We start from the raw sequence: 21,583 nt of genomic DNA on the forward strand, positions 1-21,583 counted from the left end.
TTAAGCTACATTTCAGTCGTTGTTATCATCATGTCAAACAACAATAACAGTGAAAACACCTTGGGAAACCATGAAAATCAAATCCATCAAAATCAAGGAGATTTACAGAACATTGACGTGGTTCCCTCCCCTCAAAATTCACCACGTCAATCTCGTGAAGGCACTCCCGCTCCTGAATCTCGTACTGATCAACAAGAGCAATCTGAACATTTTGAAGGGGTGGATGAAGCTTTACAAAAAATAATTGATGCACGGGTTAACAAAGCTCTTCAGACTCTAGTTAGTCGATTGCCTGTTGCACCACCCACACCTACACCAAATAATAATACATTGGAGAATCCTCGTTCTGGCCTTGTTAATTCTGGAAATGGAGGAACCCCCAGTGAACCACAGGAAGGAGAACCAGGTAATTCAAATAATTCTCATTTGCAAAATTTAGTACTAACTTTGCAGAAACAGCTTAAGGAACAAAATGAGCGCATCGAGCAAATCCCTGGAGTTCCCCCTGTAATTAAAGGAGTGGATGTAGATAAATACTCACAACAACCTTGGAAACCAAGTGTTGCTCCCCTACCAATCCCTAAAAAGTTCAAAATGCCTGACATCTCGAAATATGATGGCATAACAGACCCACGTGATCACGTAACTGCATTTACAACAGGCGTGAAAGGCAATGACTTGACCAAACAAGAAATTGAATCAGTACTGGTCAAGAAATTTGGAGAAACACTCACCAAGGGCGCATTAACCTGGTATTCTCTTTTACCCGAAAATTCTATTAATTCTTTTGCTAAGCTTGCAGATTCTTTTATTAAAGCACACTCGGGAGCTCAAAAGGTTGAGAAAAGAATGGAGGATATTTTCAAAATCAAGCAAGGGGACTCCGAGTTGCTCAAGGATTTTGTTGATAGATTCCAACGTGAAAGAATGACTTTACCTCGTGTACCTGATAACTGGGCTGCAATAGCTTTTGCAAGCAACTTAAATGACAAAAGCTCAGAAGCCACGAGAAGACTTAAAGAAAGCCTTCGAGAGTTTCCGGTAACCACATGGAATGACGTCTATAACAGGTATAGTACGAAATTGCGAATTGAGGAAGATACCGTGCCTCAGTTTCGTCATGAAGAGAGAAGCAACTCCAGGAGATCAGAAACCGAAAAAAGATCAGGTAAAAACAGGTACGATCCATATATGGGACCTGCAGGGAAAGACTCACGATCAAAGCAGGATAGTCAACGATATGATCAAAAATCGAGGAACAGGGAATCTGGTTCTTTATCAAGGTTCAGAAATGAACGAAACAGGCAAGAGTCACGTGATAATGACAGTAGTTTAAAGGCAAGGTTCGGCGGATATAACTTTAATGTCACTACCTCTGAGCTCGTAGCTGTTTTGAGAAGCATGGGAGATAAGGTACGATGGCCAAAAGAGATGCGGTCAAATCCATATAGACGCAATCCAAACCATTGGTGCGAATTCCACAATGATCATGGGCACAAAACTTCAGAATATAGATTCTTATAGAGTGAAGTGGATCATCTATTGAAACAAGGGTATCTCACTGAGTTATTTAGCGAGAAAGGTAAGCAAGCCTATATGAAAAATAGGCAGGAGCCACCAAAACCCCCTTCACCCAAGAGAACCGTGAATGTTATAAGTGGGGGTGAAGATATTCACGGTATAACTTATACGGCTTCCAAAAAGGTTTCTAAAGTAACGATAACACACGGGAAGCGGCTACGACAGGTTTTAGAAAACGAAAGTATTTCTTTCGATGATGCAGATACCGAAGGAATAATGACCCCACATAACAACGCACTGGTAATATCTTTACTTGTATATGATACTAATATAAAACGAGTTTTGATTGATCCAGGAAGTTCCGTGAATATTATACTATTAAGGGTATTACGTGAAATGCAAGTTGAAGACAAAATGATACCTAAGGCGCATACCCTATCCGGGTTCGATAATTCAAGTGTGGTAACAAAAGGAGAGGTAATTCTAACAACTTTTGCTGCAGGTGTTGTTAAAGAAACTAAATTTCAGGTAGTAGATATGGAAATGACTTACAATATGATCATGGGGAGACCTTGGGTCCATGATATGGATGTTGTCCCATCAACTCTACATCAAGTTATTAAATTCCCATCACCGTGGGGAATTTGCCAAATTCGTGGGGATCAACAGACAGCCAGGAGTATCAATGCTGTAACAGATACGAGCACCGCAAATAAATAAAAATAGCAATTACAGGAAATAGTTGAAGGTATCAAGGATCAAACCTCAACCGAACAAGAAAAGACAGATTTAGACTCGAGACCTGATACAATTCAGGAACCTGAAGAGAATGAAGATATCAAATCAACAATTGAAGAGCTCGAGGCTGTGATATTATTTGAGCAATGGCCTGAACGGAAGGTTTATGTTGGAGCCAATTTAAGCTCAGACATGCGAGGTATGTTGATTGAATTTTTAAAAGCTAACGTGGACTATTTTGCTTGGTCCCATGCTGATATGACAGGGATACCACCGGATGTGGTGACTCACAAACTAAATGAAAACCCATCCTTCACACCAGTAAAGCAAAAGAAAAGAAAGCAAGGAACTTTCAAAAATCAGATGATTCAAGATGAGGTCCAAAAGCTATTAAAAATTGGGTCAATACGCGAGGTAAAGTATCTTAATTGGTTGGCAAACACAGTTGTTGTACCTAAGAAAAACGGTAAGTGGCGGGTTTGCGTGGATTATACAGATCTTAACAAAGCCTGCCCAAAAGATTCTTTCCCTCTACCGCATATAGATCAGTTAATTGATGCAACTGCAGGACATGAACTTTTGAGTTTTTTAGATGCATATTCGGGGTACAACCAAATTAAAATGGACCCCAGTGATGAAGAAAAAACTTCTTTCATCATAGACAGGGGGACTTACTGTTATAAAGTACTGCCCTTTGGTCTCAAAAATGCTGGAGCAACCTATCAAAGGTTGGTCACCAAAATGTTCCAAGAACATTTTGGAAAAACCATGGAGGTATATATAGACGATATGCTCGTCAAAACCCAACATTCTCATGATCATATTTCTCATTTATCTGTTACATTCAAAATTTTACGAAAATTTAATATGAAACTCAATCCAGAAAAATGTGCATTTGGGGTTGCCTCAGGTAAATTTTTGGGGTTTCTCGTTTCTAACCGTGGTATTGAGGTAAATCCTTCTCAGATCAAAGTAATAGAGGAGATCCCTGACATCCTTACGAGTAAAAAAGAAGTCTAAAGGCTAACGAGAAGAATTGCGGCCTTGGGGAGATTTATTCCCAAATCTTCAGAAAAATGCTTTCAATTTTTCTCCGCACTCAAAAAGCAAGATCATTTTGAATGGAATGAAGATTGCCAACAAGCCCTTATAAATTTAAAAACTTACTTGTCAAATCCACCACTATTGGCAAAACCAAAAGAAGGAGAAAAGCTACTCATCTATTTGGCCGTGTCAGAGGTCGCGGTAATTGTTGTTTTAGTCCGTGAGGACCAAGGTAAACAATCTCCTATCTATTATGTAAGAAAGTCTTTATTAGATGCTGAAACACGATATACACAACTGGAAAAATTAGCATTAGCTTTGATCATGACATCTAGAAAATTAAGACCTTATTTTTAATGTCATCTCATTGTTGTAGTTACTGCTTTTCTATTACGAAACATTTTGCATAAACATGAATTGTCAGGGAGGTTAGCAAAATGGGATATAGAATTAAGTGAATACGAAATCATTTATCAACCTAGGGCTGCAATAAAATCTCAAGCATTAGTCGATTTCATAGCTGATTTTAGCCAAGGGATGCATTTAGAAGCAGAAAAAGAATTACAAGTTTTTAATGGTGCAAACCCGGGGACTTGGATTTTATTCACTGATGGTTCGTCTAACATAAAAGGAGCAGGCCTAGGGATAGTTCTCATACCACCTACGGGTGAAATTATTAGACAGGATATAAAATGTCATTTTATAACTAACAATGAAGCAGAATATGAGGCTGTAATTGCAGGTCTAGAATTGGCACGAGAACTCGGCATAACACAGATTATAATCAAGAGTGATTCTCAACTCGTGGTCAATCAAATACTGGGGACTTATACAGCCAGGGAGACACGAATGCAAGAATATCTCGCAAAGGTACGGGAACTAATAAAGCAATTCCAAACTTGGAAGGTAATGCAGGTCCCAAGATATGAGAATGTGGAGGCAGATGCTTTAGCTAATCTCGCATCCGCAGCAGACGTAGCAAACGACGCAAATGCTTCAGTCATACATTTATTTCATTCCGTTCTCGAACCTGATAAGAACGAGGTAAATTTTAATCATTTAACATGGGATTGGAGAAACGAAATTATTGCTTTTTACAGCATGGAACCGTGCCTGATGACAAAGGAAAAGCTTATGCACTTCGCAAAAAAGCTGCTCGTTATTGTTTACATCAAGGAAATCTTTATCGAAAGATGTTCGGTGGACCATTAGCAAGGTGTCTCGGACCTTCATCTCTAATCGTACCTCCGAGTCCCGTATGTTTTTCTGTTTCAGAAAAAGGACCAAAATTGAGAGAAACAGACAAGTGCTCGAGACTTCATACTTCACCGCTCAAACACTTGGAGGACTACATATTATACACAGATATGTGCAAATTGTGCACAGATACAAAGTGGCAAGTGTTGAGCAAAAGTTACGGAGTTTCCAGCATTCATCATAGTGTTCTTTCCCATTAGAACAAAGGGAGATTGATATCATCATAGTGTCTCAAACTCATGAGAACAATAGAGTCACCTCTCAAACTCATAAGAGCAACGGAGTCACCTCTCAAACCCTTCTTAATACATGAAGATAGGGTCATGACTATGTACTGAAACGGGTTATGAGGAAAAACCTTGTTTAGTTTACATCCATTTTGTAAAAATCTGTTACAAGAAAAACAGTTACGAGAAAGTTATAGATGTATTTTAATACATGTAATATTCAAAAGCTTGTCCAAATTCATGAATAAAAACTTGTCAAAGTTGTTTCAAACAAAACATGTGTATTCCTATTTCTTTCATCGTATTGTAACACCATTATGAAGTTGAGACGTCTTCTTTATTAAGTGTCGATATATATAAAAAGGCCCTCTTTTATAAACCTCATGTTAATAAGTCATGAGAAGAATCATAAAGCATTTTCAAAGGATAAAAATGCTAAACTATTCTATAAGTCCTAAATAAATAAGGAAAAGGCAAGAATAGAACACATTGAAGTACTAACAAACTTCTTAATATAATTAAAAAGACTAAGTAGTAACTTAGTCAATAAAAGTTTATACAAGTGCCCCATTATGATAATTGGGGACTTTCACCAAAAAAAATCCCTTAAAAACTAACTAAGGGATAAAACCATCATCCAATAAAGAAAGAAAAAAGCAAAGCCTGGAAATTTAACTGGTTACTGAAGGGGTTAGCACATCAGAAGTTGCAATATTAATTTCACTTTCAGAAACAGCCACAGGCACGGTGGCAACTTCTGAAGAAGTAGCAACATGAGCGGTTTCAGCTGAGCTTGAAGTGTTAGGATCAATGAGGGGAGCAAGAGTCACGGAAGCTTCAACTTCCACAGATTGAGTCATAGAAGTTTCACCCTCTGGAGATGGAATTGCAGCATTTTCAACTGCCACAGCAACGGCTTCGACATTTAAAGGTTCTTCAGCCACGAGAGCTTCAATTGCCGGAGAGGGAAAGTCAAGTGGTTGTTGGGTTCTCAATAGTCTCTAAAACTTTGGCCAACTCTGAGTTTAAATCAAAGTTTTCTTGACTGGCCTCCATTAAAGCATCACGACGAGAGTTTAGAAAAGGCCAACTCACCTCTATGTTAAAATTCTCCTCAAGAAGTTCATACTCCCTTTCCCACATAGCAAGATCATTCTTTAACACTTGATTTCAGCTAAAGAAGAATCAAAGGAAGCTTCAAGGGAGGCATGAGAACTCTCTAAGGCACGAACCTTATAAGAGATTTTTAAATCAGCTTGAGCTTGAGTCAAGCTTTGCACTAACTCCCCTGCATACTCTTCTTTCTTGGCCAAGAGTGCCTTAAGTTCTCTGATCTCTTCACTGCACTTTGATAATTGCTCTGAAAATGAACATTCAAGGCGCACCTTATCTTTTTCAAATTGGCTTGAAGAAGCCTTGGCAACTACTAATTCAGAAGTCAGACCTCGCTTTTGCTGCTCCAGGTGATTTCTACTCTCTTGCAATTCTTCTATAGTTCTCTGAGCATTCTCAAACTGCTATTTCCAATTAGCTGCTTCTAGCTGGGCTCCCTTGGCTATTTCCTCAGCCTCGTGGATAAACTTTTCAGACTCACGGGCTTTCTTTTCCAGAAGAGAAATTCTTCCCATCAATTCTGTACCAATGAGGTTAGCCTGCAGTGACAACTCATGGAAATAAGAATTTAGAGATAAAAAAAACTTGTTAGTAAGTAAAGGAAAAATACCTTCAAAGTAGAATGAACAATGTCATTCATCAAAGTTAAGCAGTTATGGCTGTCCATCTTCTTCTTCTCAATATCTCCAATCAAAGGCTTAAGCCAGTCATCTGCTCCACCAGACTTCCTTAAAAGACTGTTATTGGCAGGAACTTCCAGTGCAACTCACCTCATAGCCGAGCTTCTGCTGCTAGTGCCTTTCTCTGCATGTTGAACAGAGGAAGGGGGAGCGGTAGAAGAAGTGAAAATAACAGAAGTCAAAGGACTCGAAGTAGGTAAGGGAGCGGGAACAGATAGAATGGGCAAGGAAGAACTTGAAATCAATGGAGATATAGAAGGAATGGGAACAGAGGAAGAAAGAGGAACTTCATTCAAAATTGGACCTAGTTCACCACTTTCAAAACCACCAACGAAAAGACGTTGAATAGACTCATTGGTGTCCATTGGAGTGGTTTCATCATAAGAAAGAATGTGAACAGGTTCGGTAAGAGAGGCACGAACAGGGGTAACTTCAGCTTCATCCTCGGAAACGATGCGTCTCCTGGCTCTTGGTCTAACCATCAAAGAGGTTTCTTCATCTTCATTGTCCTCAGAATCTTCTTCTACAACTTTCCTCTTTGACAGTCTAGCCTGAGCTCTCTCCAAAGAAAGTGAAGTACCAGAAGAGGCTCGAAGGGCAGTAACCACTTCAGTTGTCATTCCTCGAATAGCAAATCCTGACAAAAAGAAGGATAAAAAGTTAGAAACAAGAAAGGATTTAACATATGGAAAAACATAGAGAGATGCATACCGTGAGTTTTCACTTTCCAACCATGCAAATTGGAAATGGATTTCCAAGTTCTCGCCTCCATAGGCACGACTTTCAAGATTAAGTCTACCCAACCACGGAAATTAGGAACGGGTTCCACATCTCCCATGGTTGCTACAGAAAAGCAAAAAAAGATAGAATTAGAAAAGAAGTTGAAATTCTTAAAGATAGGAATGGTAAGTAAAGAAAAACTTACGTGCAAAGTTCCACTTCTCAGGGAAGGGGATATTTGTTTCACCCACCAAATTAATTGTGCGTACCGCAACATAACGAGTATACCACCCACGATCCTTGTCATCTTCAGGGCTTACCAAGACTCTTTTACTTCTTGCAGTTAAAGTGAAAACTCCATTGCGGAATAGCTTGGGGTGGTAAAGGTGAATAAGGTGGGGGAAGGAAAAATCAACATTAGCTTTGCCAGATAAATACCTCAAACAAGCCACTACTCTTCATACAAGGGGGCCAATTTATCCCAAACAAATTTTGAAAAAGCGGCAAAAATCAAGTATAACTGGGTCGATAGCAGGAATAAATCCCAAAGTGAATGGGTAAGTATAAACAAAAGAAAATCCAATCCTAAAAGAAGAAATTCTTTGGTTTGGGTTAGGGATCACTATACGAAGATCACTTCTCCAGTTACAATCTTTTCAAACAATAGAAACCAAAGGTTCAGTAATTAGAGAAGGAAAAGTGTCGACCTTCTCTAAATTAATGACTTGGTCACGAAGAGATTTTCTATCATTCTCAAAGGATAAGTCATTAGGCACTATTTCTTCAACTAAAGGTTCTTGAAGAGGCTCAGAAAGTTATTTACCTTTAGAAGAGGGTTTCTTAGTGATAGAACCTCTGGAAATATGCCAGAACTAGAAGATGGAGCGATGGAGCCAGAGGATCCACCACGAACGGATCCTAGGTTACGAAGCCTGCCACCTCTACCCCTTCTATGCCTTACAGGGGCGTTAGGGAAGTTATCAAGAATTGGGATTCTTTTAGGGTTAGGATTCAGAGATGCCATTGCCAATAAAGGATGAACTAAAGGAGAAAGAGCAAAGGTAAAGAGTAAAGTATCTGTTAAAGGTTTATGAAGAAGAAGACAAAGCAAAAAAGATTAAATATGTATATAATAGCAACCATCGAACAAAGAAGTGTAATGATGGAAAGCCCATATTAAAGGCAACTATCACTTCGTGAATATAAGGTATGAATAAGCCTTGAAAAAAGGCTGCAAAATTACAGAGCCAATCAGAAGGTGACGCGGGTGCAGAGCATTAAATAGAAAAGACAATTGAAGCATCAGTACTGTCATAGCATTGATTATGGTAAAAATTCCTTTTTTGTGAAGATCCACTTCCCAAATATTTAATTGATAAATAAATGGAAAGTGGGGGGACTATCTGTATTGGGAAAAAACTGGATTTATATATTGAAGATGACGTGTCATGACACGTGGACTAGTCAAATGGTCAGAACACGGTAATCAACCAAGAAGGCACGGGCGACAACATATACGGAGAGAAGAAAGTTAAATAGGCACGAGTCGCTATTCAAAAGGCACGAGTTTCGTACCTATATGAGTCATTTAAAACCCGAAGATCGGAAGGGATTGAAGATATGAATCTGATGACGCACAAGAGTCCAAATTCAGCATTAAATATCAAATACGTTAGAGAATTTGTATTTAATAAGAATGATTGAGTAACGTTTCTTTTAATGTCATTTATTGCTCATAATTGCCTCATTAAGACAAAGGTATTACACCTTCTCCTAAAATCAATTATAAAAGGAGAAGGACTCGACATCTGTAAGGGGACAAGAAATATTATTGAGATTACACTGAAATACAAAATTACTTATTATTCTCAAAAGTCTTTTATTATTTTCGTCTCTAGATTATCAGTAACCCGAATTTCTTTATATTTCTAAAGCTTTGACCAAAGACTCAGATCTTTGGTTAAACAAGAACCTACTTGTGAGAATATATTGGGTATATTATTATTGTTGTTGATGGTGATGAATGGAAAAAATGTGGGGCTCTTTGCGTGGTGTTTAAATAGTATAATTTCACACTATTAGTATTGATAGTGCTTTAATCATGCAATTATTTTTTACATAATTCTGTTGACTGAAAAATCAATAATGGAGAAATGATCGAGCATATGGGTGGATATTATACAACTTGACAAAGGTATAGATAAAGTAAGTTGGTGGAAATAAAAAATATTTACAGTCCCATTGGACATTATTTAAATTCAACCCGAATTTAAGATAAAGGTACGAAACGAAAATAACTCATTATTGATGAAAGATGGTCAAGATAGAAGTTTACTTTTTAACAAAACAAGGAATTGACCTTGTCAAGAAAAAATAAAGCAAATTAGTAATTATCTATAATTAATGGAATTACTCACATGAAAAATAAGACAAGTAATATGTAAATTGTAAATTATGAAAAAATTCAGTATTATGGATATAAGATAAATTCCAAAATGAAAAAAGAAAAAAGAAAGGAGGAGGAAAGCCAATGACTGATATCCCAACCTAAACAATATTGCTTTATCCATTTCACGTGTATTTCTTTCTTGTTCTACGAGTAAAGAAACTAATTCAAGTTAATTGCCAAAACAAAATCATTATCCTTAAATTGTGGGGTTTTATCTAATCCAGCTAAGTACATGTGGAAAACGTGACCAAGGAAGCTGAGAAAAATAAGTTTTCTTTCTTATAAACAATATATATCATGAATTATATCACAAGTTCACAACTCACAAATGAACACACCCGAGATAAACCCCACATATCACCATTCTTAGGGCTATTATTTAAGAATTAATCATCACTTATCTCATCCTGAAATTTTACTCTGAAAATCTTAATTTCAAGACAATTAAGGATATTTGTATCTCAAAAGGTTAAACTGAAAGACAAAAATACGGAATGTATTGGTTAATTACTAGATAGCAGCCTTTTAAAATGGCTACCTGATGTCATTTCTATCCAAAAAAAAAAAAAACTCCCTTCTTCTAGATATTGACATATGAGAGGCTTTAGCCGCTTATTATTATCCATGGTTAAGGGTGGCAAGTGGGCCGGTTAGGCCCAGGCCAGCGAGCCTATATGGGTAGTGGGCCTAAACGGGCCTATCTGTTTAAGCCCGGGACCAAGGGGTTTGAGGCCCAAGTGGGTCGGTTCAGATAAAATGCTTGTTAGGACAGGGATCGTTTGGGCCCGGGACCGGCTCCTAAGTGAGCCGGTTCAACCGGTCCCAAACAGTCCTAAACGGGCCCAACATCTAATTTTTTTTAAAAAAAATCTCAAATCAAAATCTGACCATTGGTGCTTTAAAAAATAGCCGTTATGGCTGCCAAAATATATGTAGCCATTTAGCCCCCCCCCCCCCCTACCCAACTTTGTTTTAATCCCAAACTTTTTATAATTACACTTTTTCCCTATTTTCAACTATAAATACCCCCTCATTCTTTCATTTTTCTTCACCAAATGATCAATCTCTCTCTAATTTTCTTTTAAAATTGGTTACTTTGTTGTTGCAACTTGTGTGAAAAATTGTGAAGTTGGTGAATTGAAGTATTCAAGTCTTCAACAATAATTAATTTCAACAAGTTGTTCGTCAATTCGGTAAACTTGTTCCAACTCTTTAGTTTTAATGTTATAGTTTTGTTTGTTTTATTTAATTGCTTTGTATAATTATAATTAAGATGGATTTTTCGTTAAAAAAATGTTTAGTAAAAATAAGGAAAAATTCAAGAGTGGTGAATCTAGTGGCCAATCTATTCCTCCTCTAATTCCCCGGCCTCCCCTACCCAAAGCCCATACCTGCCCTCCACCTGCTCCTATTCTTGATAGTGATTATATTTTATTACAATTTACTGAGAGTCAATATGTACATAATGTTGGTGGTAGTGAACGCTTAGATGATGAATATATGAATTCTCTTTATGGTAATCCAACTATAGATGAAGAAGATGAGCAGGAAATAGATTTAGATGAAATACAACCGGATGATGATACACCCACTAGTCTTGTTGCTCAAGTTAACCCAACTAATCCAAATGATGCCCCGGTTGACCCCCCTGTTACTACCCCTACTTTTTCTAGACAACCTTCTAAATGAGCCGAAACATCTCTTGTTTGGACATTTTTTATTTAAATAAAAAAAATAAAGCTAAGTGTAAAATTTGTGGCAAAGAGTTAGCCTTTAACTATGTTGGTTTGGGGGGGGGGGACGGAAAGTTTGAGGAGACACATAATGATACACCCTCAAGATAAAACTAAATTTTTCCAAATGAAAGTTGCGGCCGGGGGCAAGTCCAATTACTAGTCAGCCTGACCCTAGTACCGGATCAAATTAATTTTAACCGGAAATTAACACTGTTACCGGTGGTATTTTATATTATAATCCAAGAAAAGATAGGGAAGAATTGGCAAAAATGATTACTGTTATTGCTTACCCTATAGTTTTCCGTCTAACCCCCACTTTGTGCATTATATTAGAAGACTTTTTAATCATACTTATAAAGAATGGCCTCGCACAACCGTAAAGAGCGATATTTATAAATATAAACATAAGTATGAACAATATTTACGCTATTTATTTACTCATATTAATTTTCGTGTTGCTATTGCTACTGATATTGGTAGAAGTGGTAATGACTGTGATTATCTTACTGTTACAAGTCATTGGATTGATGAGGAGTGGATAATGCAAAAGCGCATTATTGCTTATATAATAATTAATTTACGTCACATAGGGCAGTTTATTTCTAGCACGGTTACAGATATTTGTAGATATTTTTGCATTAGTGATAAAATAATGTCAATTTCAATGGATAATGCTACTAGTAACACTAATGATGTAGCCTTGCTTACCACTACACTAAATCCTGTATTTAGTAACATTTTTCATGTTAGATGTATTTGTCATATTTACCATTTAATTGTGGGTGATTGTATGAGAATTTTAAATGTTAAAATTGAAAAAGGTTAAAATGGCTCTTAATTGGCTTTTTTATTCAAACCGTAGAAGTAGACTTAGAGAATATTTTAAAAGATGCGATGAATTTGGCCTAAGAGAAAGAAAGGTTCATAAACCTTGTCCAACTAGATGGAATTACATGTATGAAAGTTTAGTTGTTGCATATGAATATAGAAACCTCATAAAATCAACGTTTAATGCTCATGTAAGTGATGATGATGAGCACTTTACAAATGCGGATTGGGCTAATATTAAAATGCTTGTAGATTTTTTTAGAAAGATTTCATGTTGCTACAAATGAATTTTCTGGGCAATAATATCCTACTATTTCGAATTGTTTAGTTTATCTTGCAGATCTTGCAAATTTGTTTGCTTATTTTTCAGAGAGTAGAGAAATTTATGAAGTAGCTATATTCCATGAGAAAGAAATTTAAAAAATATTTTTTTCATATTCCCCTATTTATGGTATTGTTGCCTTGTTAAATCCTACTATGAAATTAGGTGGTCCTCAATATTGGTATCGATCTATTTATAATGGTTTAGCACTTTCACCTGAGGAGTTGTCTACACTTTCGGACGCACAAGCCTCAATTAAAATAAATGCTCTAACTATTTATAGTGCTTATCAAATTGCACTAGATAATGCTAGACCAGATATTCCAACTCCTTCTTCTTCTAGTCCTCAATCATCTAAAAGAACTACAGGAGTAAGAGCACTTACTGCTTGGACCGAGTTCAGGGGTTCTCAAGGTTGTACCACTACTGATTGTTCACAACTAAATGAGCTTGAAGTTTATTTGTCACAGGGACTTGAGGAAGTGAATCCCGACGGCTCATTTAATCTTTTGGAATGGTGGAAGGACAAAGAAAAACACTTTTCGGTCATTTCAAGGATGGCCCGAGATATTTTAACTATTCAAGCTTCAACAGTGGCATGAGAGAGAGCTTTCAGTCAAGCAAGACTACAACTCGATGATTATAGAGCGTCTATGAGGGAGAGCTTGAAAAAATCAGTACTTTTCAGAGATTGGATCCGTTCGGAACGAAGAAATTTTGGATTTGCTGAATCACAACCAGAGGTAGACGAAGCTTACGAAGAATGCTAGCGAACTTGCGGAGGAAGCAGCTTCGTCCGGAAGCGATGATGAACAAGCTTCTTTTCCGCCACCACCAACGGAAATTCCTCTGAACCTTGATGGATTTATGAAATTTGTAAGAGATACCATGTAAAATTAATATGTAACTTGTATTTTGGCACATCTTGATTAGTTTCTTTTTCTTCTCAATGGTGGTATTATCACCTTAGTTGTGCTCGTACCATTGGAGGGGGAAGGGGGATGGAAACTAAGAAAGATTGGGCCATGTTTTCTTAATGTTATAATAATAAAAATTATAACGCATTCCTTTGAATATCTTTTAATAATATTTTGTGTTTTAAATTTGAATTAAAAAAATTTAAGTTAAAAAATTTAAACAAATAAATAGCCCCACATATTAGGCCTGTTTAGGGCCGGGCCCGACCCACATAGCCCGGGACCATTAGTACACGGTCTAGGTTTGATTACACCCAAAAGCCCATGAAGCCCAGGTCCGTTGAAGCCCGGCCCATGAAGACCGAGTCCGTTTAAGCCCGGCCCACGAAGCCCGTTTGGGACCGGGACCGGACCGTTTGTCACCCTTATCCATTGTAAATGACCATAATTAGTAGTGGCAAAATAGTTCAAAGGAAATAGTTAACCACCCATATTATCCACTAATATATGGGTTGGATAATGAACTTTTTAAAAACGGATCAAATATGGATAAGAACCATATTATCCATTTAGAAAATGGATTAACCAATGGGTCTAACTTTTACATTTATAAAGCCTCAAATTGGGAGTTCCTCAAGTTACGGAGATTAAGAATTCTCCCAAAAGTGATCATATGCAAGAAGTCATGAATAATATGGTTACCCATATTATCCGCCGGTTAACCCCTTTTTTATCCGTATTTAATATGAATCGGGTCGGATAATTTTCCTTTTTATTACTCCTTTCCGACCCGAACCATATCCGACCCGCACGTTTGTCACTCCCTGCGATAATAGTCAAAAGTAGCTGCAGCTTTTAGAATGGAAGTTCCATGCGCATTACAACTTAAAATATATTTCTTTTTTTCTTGTGATTTCTTAAACTGTCTATTTGACGATAGTGAATGGCAAATGATTTTCATATTCAAAAGAAAGTTAAGAACGTATATTAGAGCAACAAACATTTTCCAATTTTTCATTTTTTTTTCACCCGAATTTTATATATGTACGTGAATAACAAGTTAAATGGAATTATATATTTATTTCTATGACCTACTATGTCTAAATTCTAAATATGTCGCTGTCGTGTGTCAAAATTATATTTCTCTTTAACAATGTTACATCACATCAAACTACTTAAATTTTCTTTTCATATGATAGGGATTTGTACGTGCTCAACAACCTCTCCGAAAGACAAAAAGTGAGAAAGAAGGGGGGAAATATTAAGACAAGAAAGAAAAAATATGTATCTAATAATTAATTAAATTGATTTTCATGACCCGAGGTTAATATTTCGATGGAAACTTCACTAAAACAAACAACAGCAACAAACCCAGTAGACCAGCGTATTCCTACAAGTAAAGTTTGAAAAGGATCGTTGTATGTACGCTCAACTTTACTAAGACAATAGAAGAAAAAGTAAGCCGACAACATTTCCCCTTTGGCCACTGAGTCCGCCTAACCTCTCCTGTTAATCAGATTGGATATGTTATGAATCTTCAGTTGTACCTAAATACACAAGAATAATTAGACTCGAGAGCTCTTTAAAGTAAAGGAAAATAGACTAAAGATGCAGCAATGGAAAATCCAAAGCAGGCATTTGCTGCTCATGAGTTATAGATCATTCATGCTGCTTCGACTAACAGCACGACACTTGTATTCCACAACATTGTTTTCACATTTTCGGTTGATCTCATTTCGCTCGCTGCACTATGACAACCATGGAAGGGAAGTCTTAGAGCAATTGTAAAGTTGTCACTGTAAATCACGTGTTCGAGCTATGAAAGCAGCCATTAATGCTTGCATGAAAGTACAATGTGTCGCAGCCTTTCCTCGGACTCACGAAGGATTCTTTGTGCACCGGACCGCCCTACTATGATAATCGTTTTTGTTTGCTTTATTTGATGATCCGTCACAACTCATAAGAATGCTGTTGGACAAAACCTGGTAATCCTCATTATCAAATAGCAAAGGAACTTCTCAAGACATTTTAAAGGTCAAATATCAATTAGGTGGGCTTTCTTGTTGCTGCTGTTGCTCAGATTTCACTTTCAGTGTGCAAGCATCAACTAGTAGAAGAACAAAACTTGCAAATCAAAAAGGCAGAAACCTCAATATCATTATCAAAGGAGTATGAGCTGATAGCGAACGTCTTCTCTGATGGAACACCTTCAAGTTGGGACCCCGCCATTATGTTCATCTTTGATATGCCTCCATGTTTTACTTATCTATCAAGATTATCTTGGACCACCAAACAAAGATATCTGGTTAAAATTTCATTGTTTTCTGTTCACGGAACCCATACTTCCTATGTGTAACCAATCATTTGCCTTGAGTTAAAAAGCAAGGCATGCCTAATATAAAAGTCAGATGATAAATCCCTCATCCATCAAAGTTAAAAAAAAATTGCAAACAATAAAGAAGCCCTCTACTGTCAGAAGTTAGCATTTTTGTTTAGGAAGTGGTTACTACGCTATAGCTGCTACTACAATTGGATCAAAGCAGAGCCCTGAAATACTTGACAGTTGCGCAAGAATAAGTGGATTGTGACAGCCCTAGCCAGCAATTAGACCTCTGAGAATAGCGCCACATTTTCATTGGTTATGTTCGAGGACTGTTATATCACCAAAACAATTAATGGGAAAACGGTACTACCTGAATTTCAAAAGAAAAAGAGTGTTTATGTCCATCTGTAAAAGAACTAAAAACTTGTCACAAAATCAGCAGAGCAACAGAAGGGTAAATTTACTAGCTGTGAGGAAGTAAAAACAAGTTTGATGCTAAACTTACCCATTTTCAGCAGCACAATAGCCGATGAAGATTTCAACTCAAGGTTGTGAGCCTTCACCTAGAAAATTCAAGAACCTACCCCCTCCCACCCCCTCCCCGCGAATTCAAAGATAAACCACAGCTAGCATACAAGAGTTCTAACAGACAGCAAGAGCATCTTTCTGCAAGTTAGACAAGTACTACTATTTTGTTTATTTTTAAGTTCCTCTGTAACTACTAAGGGATTCATAAATTTGTAAGATGAAGGCAAATGTAGCTGCTTCATAACTTCCCTACACACAGTATTATGAGTTCCCTGACGAGTAGTAGACTAACCCTATCAGCATAGGAAAAGTATGGGAACCAACAAGAAAAACGAAAGTCAAGCCAGAAGTTCCATGTAATCTTATCTATCATTAAGGTCTATGTATGAAAGAGCATCTAGATGATCTATTGAACAAAAGACCAAAGTTGTCGCAGCGTAAACAAGATTGTATTGGTGCTTTCTGTTTTCTGTATCTGTTCCATCCTATAGACTATCACTAGATATTTAATGACATTTGTATTTTGATAAAGATAACAGATAAAGATAGCAAAAAGGAGGTACATCTGCCCTCACATATGATGGATGATCCCCGATTGTGTCTAACATAAAATGCAGTAAATACCTAATTACATTACCACTTTTGCTTCCGAGTCATGATTGTTCAATTTAGCCAGCTTTCTAGTGTAGGAAAAAAAAGCCTTCAATGTCAGTTAAATGGTTTCTCACGTGAAGGCAGAATTGTCCTGATGAATAGCAGCGCGTCAACTAACGTACCCTATTGTACCGTGGTTCCTTAAGCCTTATATCTGGAAGGGATCTCAGATCTCAGTAATAGAGAAAAAGTATTGTAAGAATTCCCACCAACATACCATCCCTGATCTATTGCCTTTCAGGCTTTCATTGATTCTTTGACAATAAGCTTTTTTGGCCTATGTCATTGTCTATTACTTCTCATTGTTTCATGTAAAATGCTTTATAAGGTAAAACACGTTCTAAATCATTCTTCTGGGACATTAATGAGAAATGTTATGAGCATGTAGTAGTATTGTCGAGTCATTACTTGAGGTGGAAGTGACAAAAGAGTAACGGAAGGTATCAGCAGTATGTAATTATCCATGGGACCAATTCGAGTTTAAAGTCAAGTGGAAATTAACTTACAAGTAATAGCACATTGCGCCACAAGCTGTTTTAATTATTTTACTACAGAACATTTTCAACACCAACACTTGAAATAGGAAAGCATTGATATGGAAAAAGGTCAGTGAGTCTACCAAACAGATCCTACAACCTTTAACCCGATGCATAGCCCATAACTATCTTAATAACTAGGACAACCACAAGATATCATGTGCTCAACACCTCAGCAAAGCAACACAAGTACCAAGCACAAGAACTATAAAAATCACGATCAATGAACAATTTTGACATATCTTTGGTGTTGTCCACATAGACAGACGAGAAGTGAACAAGACCATTTCTCTCAGTTCTGGTTCTGATCCTCAATATGCCAATAGGCAGTAACTCCTAAAATGAACTGAGAAGACATTGGTCAACAGATATTATATCACTCATAGGAAGGTGGATTATTTGGCATCCTAACAGTCATATAAGTGGACAAAGTTTGGCCAGTCAGGAGTGATGTAAAAGCATGACGCAAACAATAGAACACAGAAAAAGGCATACACCAAGCAGTCATTATCGTCAACTAAACAATCTACACTCACAACTATACAAAATTTCTCAATGGAAAACAACACATTTTAACAATTTCATATTCAACTACACAATTTTAGATGGACGAAAGAATAGAAAAAGGACCAACAAGGAGGAAACCATGATAAACCACTGTATCATGAAAATGAGGTTTACATAGTAATTTCATCGAAAGAACTTACAATATCCAAAAATGAAACAACTGTTCCATGATACCAGTGCTACTACAATAACCCAAAATATTGTTTAATAAAAGTGAAAAAGTAAAAGAACAGTAAATGATATATCATCCCAGCAAACCTAACTATCACTTCAGTGAACTCACAGTGTTAGGCTGCAAACCGTATAAAATGACAGGAGGAGACCTTCCACGAGATCTCAACTTCACAGCTCAAATTCCTCATCCCGAAGAGCCAACTCTGCAGCCTCTTCTTCCTCGTCATCAAGAACAAAGTACTCATTCTTCTCCACTGGCCTAAACATGTAAAACATCACCATGTAGAACGCCAGACTGGCTATCTCCTCGGCAGCATTTGCCACCCATTGGTACTTATAAGCCGCAATCGTCCTCAACGCAAACACAACAATTCTCGTGAAGTACAAGTATCCGATCACCACAATGTAAAACTGCCTAAACAAAGTCAATTTCGCCAAATTCTTAGCAGCCTTTCCATCAGTTTTCGATGTCTCCCTCAGCGACCTAATCGACCAAACAATAGGGAAGATAATAGCACAGCAACAAACAATATCAACAATCAAAAACACCTGATTCCAAGTAACCCAATCCCTAATAAACGGACCCGTTTCCCCAATCACAATCGAAGCCACATTGGCCAAAACCTGAAGAGGGATCACAATCATCAACACCTTCTTCTCCCTCTCTTGCAAAAACGGCTTCAAAAACGACCACCCAGTACCAATCAAAACGATCACTGTGAACAACAGAACAACACGAATCGATTGAAAAATGTAAAACAACACATCCCAACCATGTGCAGTTCCAGTAACCTTAACATAATGCTTATCCTCCGCCGCGAAAACCAAGTTCAAAGCCTTCATTACAACTAAAGCAGCCATAAGCATATGAATCCGATGCACAGATTTCTTATTATTGAAACACACATACAACCATAACCCTAAAAATCCAAAATAAACAAACGAAAATAGAAAGTACAACGTGGGAAGCTGAGTTAGCCCAGCTGAAAGATAATCTTTCACTTGATTATCAAGGTTATACAGTTCTGTACGGACGTCCATGGACACTTTTGATTCAGGGGCACAATTGGCAAAAAAGAGGGAATATTCATTGGGGGAAGTAACGGGGTAAGATCGGTTGAATGAGGAATTTGGTGGAGGCGAGAGATCGCGGAAAGTGAAGAGGTTATTGATGAAATTGGATTTGAGAACGCAGAAATTAGGGTTTTGTTGGAGCTCAAGGAGGACTTGAATTAGGGATTCTTCTGATAAGAGGAAGAATCCGAGACGCGACGGGTCGGGCGTAGCTAAGGTGGAGATAACGGAGACAGAGGAGACTGAGATTGCGGCTTGACCCGTATGTGTGAATCCGAACCGCTCGAAGAGGATCATAGCACGTGGATCGGAGGAGATTTTGAGGTTTTTTATCTCGCCAGTGGTAAATGAGACAAGACAAAGGAGGAGAAGCGGGAGGAGAAGGAGTAATTTCGTCATTTTGAAGTGGTAACGCCGGCGAGGGGTGGATTAATGGGTGATCTGTGGCGGAGGAAAACGGCAACGCCGGCGAGGATAGGAGGAAGAGAGATGTGAGGGGAGTTTGGCAGTGGTAAGGGGAGAACGAAAAGAAATGAATAGAGTAAGATTTACAGGAAGATATTCGGAAATGACGGAATTAACCTTTCAGGCCTTAGATCTGGATCTAGTTTGAAGGAAAGTAAACAATAGTCTTAATTCTGAAGTTACCCACCAATGTGTTATAAGGAGATTAAGTATTTTGGCATTTTATAAAAAAGGAAATTTAAGTTATTATCCTAATAAGGTCAAACCACATTGTAAATATGAGATATTTGAAAAACTACAAAGGCATGCCAGCTACCGATGAGAGTTAAAATTAAATTATTTTTAAATATAAAAAGGTGTTATTTTTCGGTGGAAACTTAAAAAAAAAATGATATCATATCATATCATATAAACGAGAATAAGAAAGAGTTATGAAATGTAAGCTAACAATTTACATCACAGTTGAATCTGTATACCTTGAGATTTGAAACAACTAAGTAATATGTTACTAAATTTTGATTATTCCCAGCAGGAAATGGTAAGTTTAAAATTGGATTTAGTTCTATCCTTTTTAGTTTGCACCTAATTTAACACATGTTAGAAATATTAAATATTGTTGGTAACATAAACCTGTATCAACTTGCTGTATTTTACCTTCTAGAATTATGTCCAGTTGTCCATAGTTAAGTGCAAGTTGTCTTGTAGTTTCACATCTCGAGATTTTTTTCAAAGTCCAAATGAGACTCAAGGGTATTTTAAAGAGAACTTGTTAACAATATGAAACCCTATTGAGATTATACTAATGTATAAGAGCCCGTTTGGACATAAAAAAAATCTTTATTTCTAAAAAGTTTTTTTTTTTTTTAAATTAGTGTTTGTTCATAAAATTTTCAATTTTCACTTGAAGATGCATTTTGGAAATTTTTGAAAATTTGAAAAACTCCAAAAAGCTATTTTTCAAAGTTTTCACTCAAATCAGTCACAAAACTTCAAAAACAACCCAAAATTCTATTCATGTCCAAACACAACTCTAAATTTCAAATACCATTTTTACTTCAATTTTTTTTTACCCTTTTTAAAAATTTTACAATTCTTATGTCCAAACACCCACTAAGTTAATCCCATTCTTTTGCATGTTCATCTCTTCTTTTTTTTTTTTAGAGAAAAGGCATAAATTGCCCATTAAACTTGTTTGGAAAAATCATTTACACACTTAAACTTTCCAGGTGATCTAACACCCCACTATTCTAGTTTGAAGTGAATTTATTTCCTCCCTAAGAGCTGACTTGGCAAAGAATGTGTTATCAAACTCTTACATGCGCGTGAAAAGAAAGAAAAAAAGTTAAAAGCTAACTTAACTATACAAGTGTCATCTTTGTGATAGATGTTGTCAACAAATTAGACTTAATTAATTATTCTTGATATCTTTTTCATTTTTTCATTTCTTATTCTTCACTGTTTTCTTTCTTTTTCTCTTCTCCTTAATTGTCTTCCCATGTTCGTGGTCTTCAATGGCCAACCAAATCATTAGTGTCTGATCAAGATCTGGTCGGTGTTCAGTCGGAAAATCGTCGTCACCACTAAAATTCATATTGTCCCTTACCAAGAAACCCACCTGGAAAGACCTTCTTCGCCATCAATGAATCAAGGACCATGTTACTAAAACTCGATTGGATTCCAACAAAATCTCTGTTTTGATTCAATTTATCG

At 37.0% G+C, this 21,583-nt stretch overlaps 1 protein-coding gene across 1 annotated transcript; it reads right to left on the reverse strand.

Annotated features, from left to right (window-relative positions):
• Nucleotides 1-18,253: 18,253 nt before the first annotated feature.
• Nucleotides 18,254-20,055, reverse strand: LOC107806644 (protein CANDIDATE G-PROTEIN COUPLED RECEPTOR 7). The gene has a single exon (XM_016630840.2). The coding sequence runs from the start codon at nucleotides 19,805-19,807 to the stop codon at nucleotides 18,503-18,505; it is 1,305 nt and encodes a 434-aa protein (XP_016486326.2). The 5' UTR covers nucleotides 19,808-20,055; the 3' UTR covers nucleotides 18,254-18,502.
• Nucleotides 20,056-21,583: the final 1,528 nt, after the last annotated feature.

The sequence above is a fragment of the Nicotiana tabacum genome, chromosome 5 (assembly GCF_000715075.1).
Source record: "Nicotiana tabacum cultivar K326 chromosome 5, ASM71507v2, whole genome shotgun sequence".
Taxonomy (NCBI): domain Eukaryota; kingdom Viridiplantae; phylum Streptophyta; class Magnoliopsida; order Solanales; family Solanaceae; genus Nicotiana; species Nicotiana tabacum.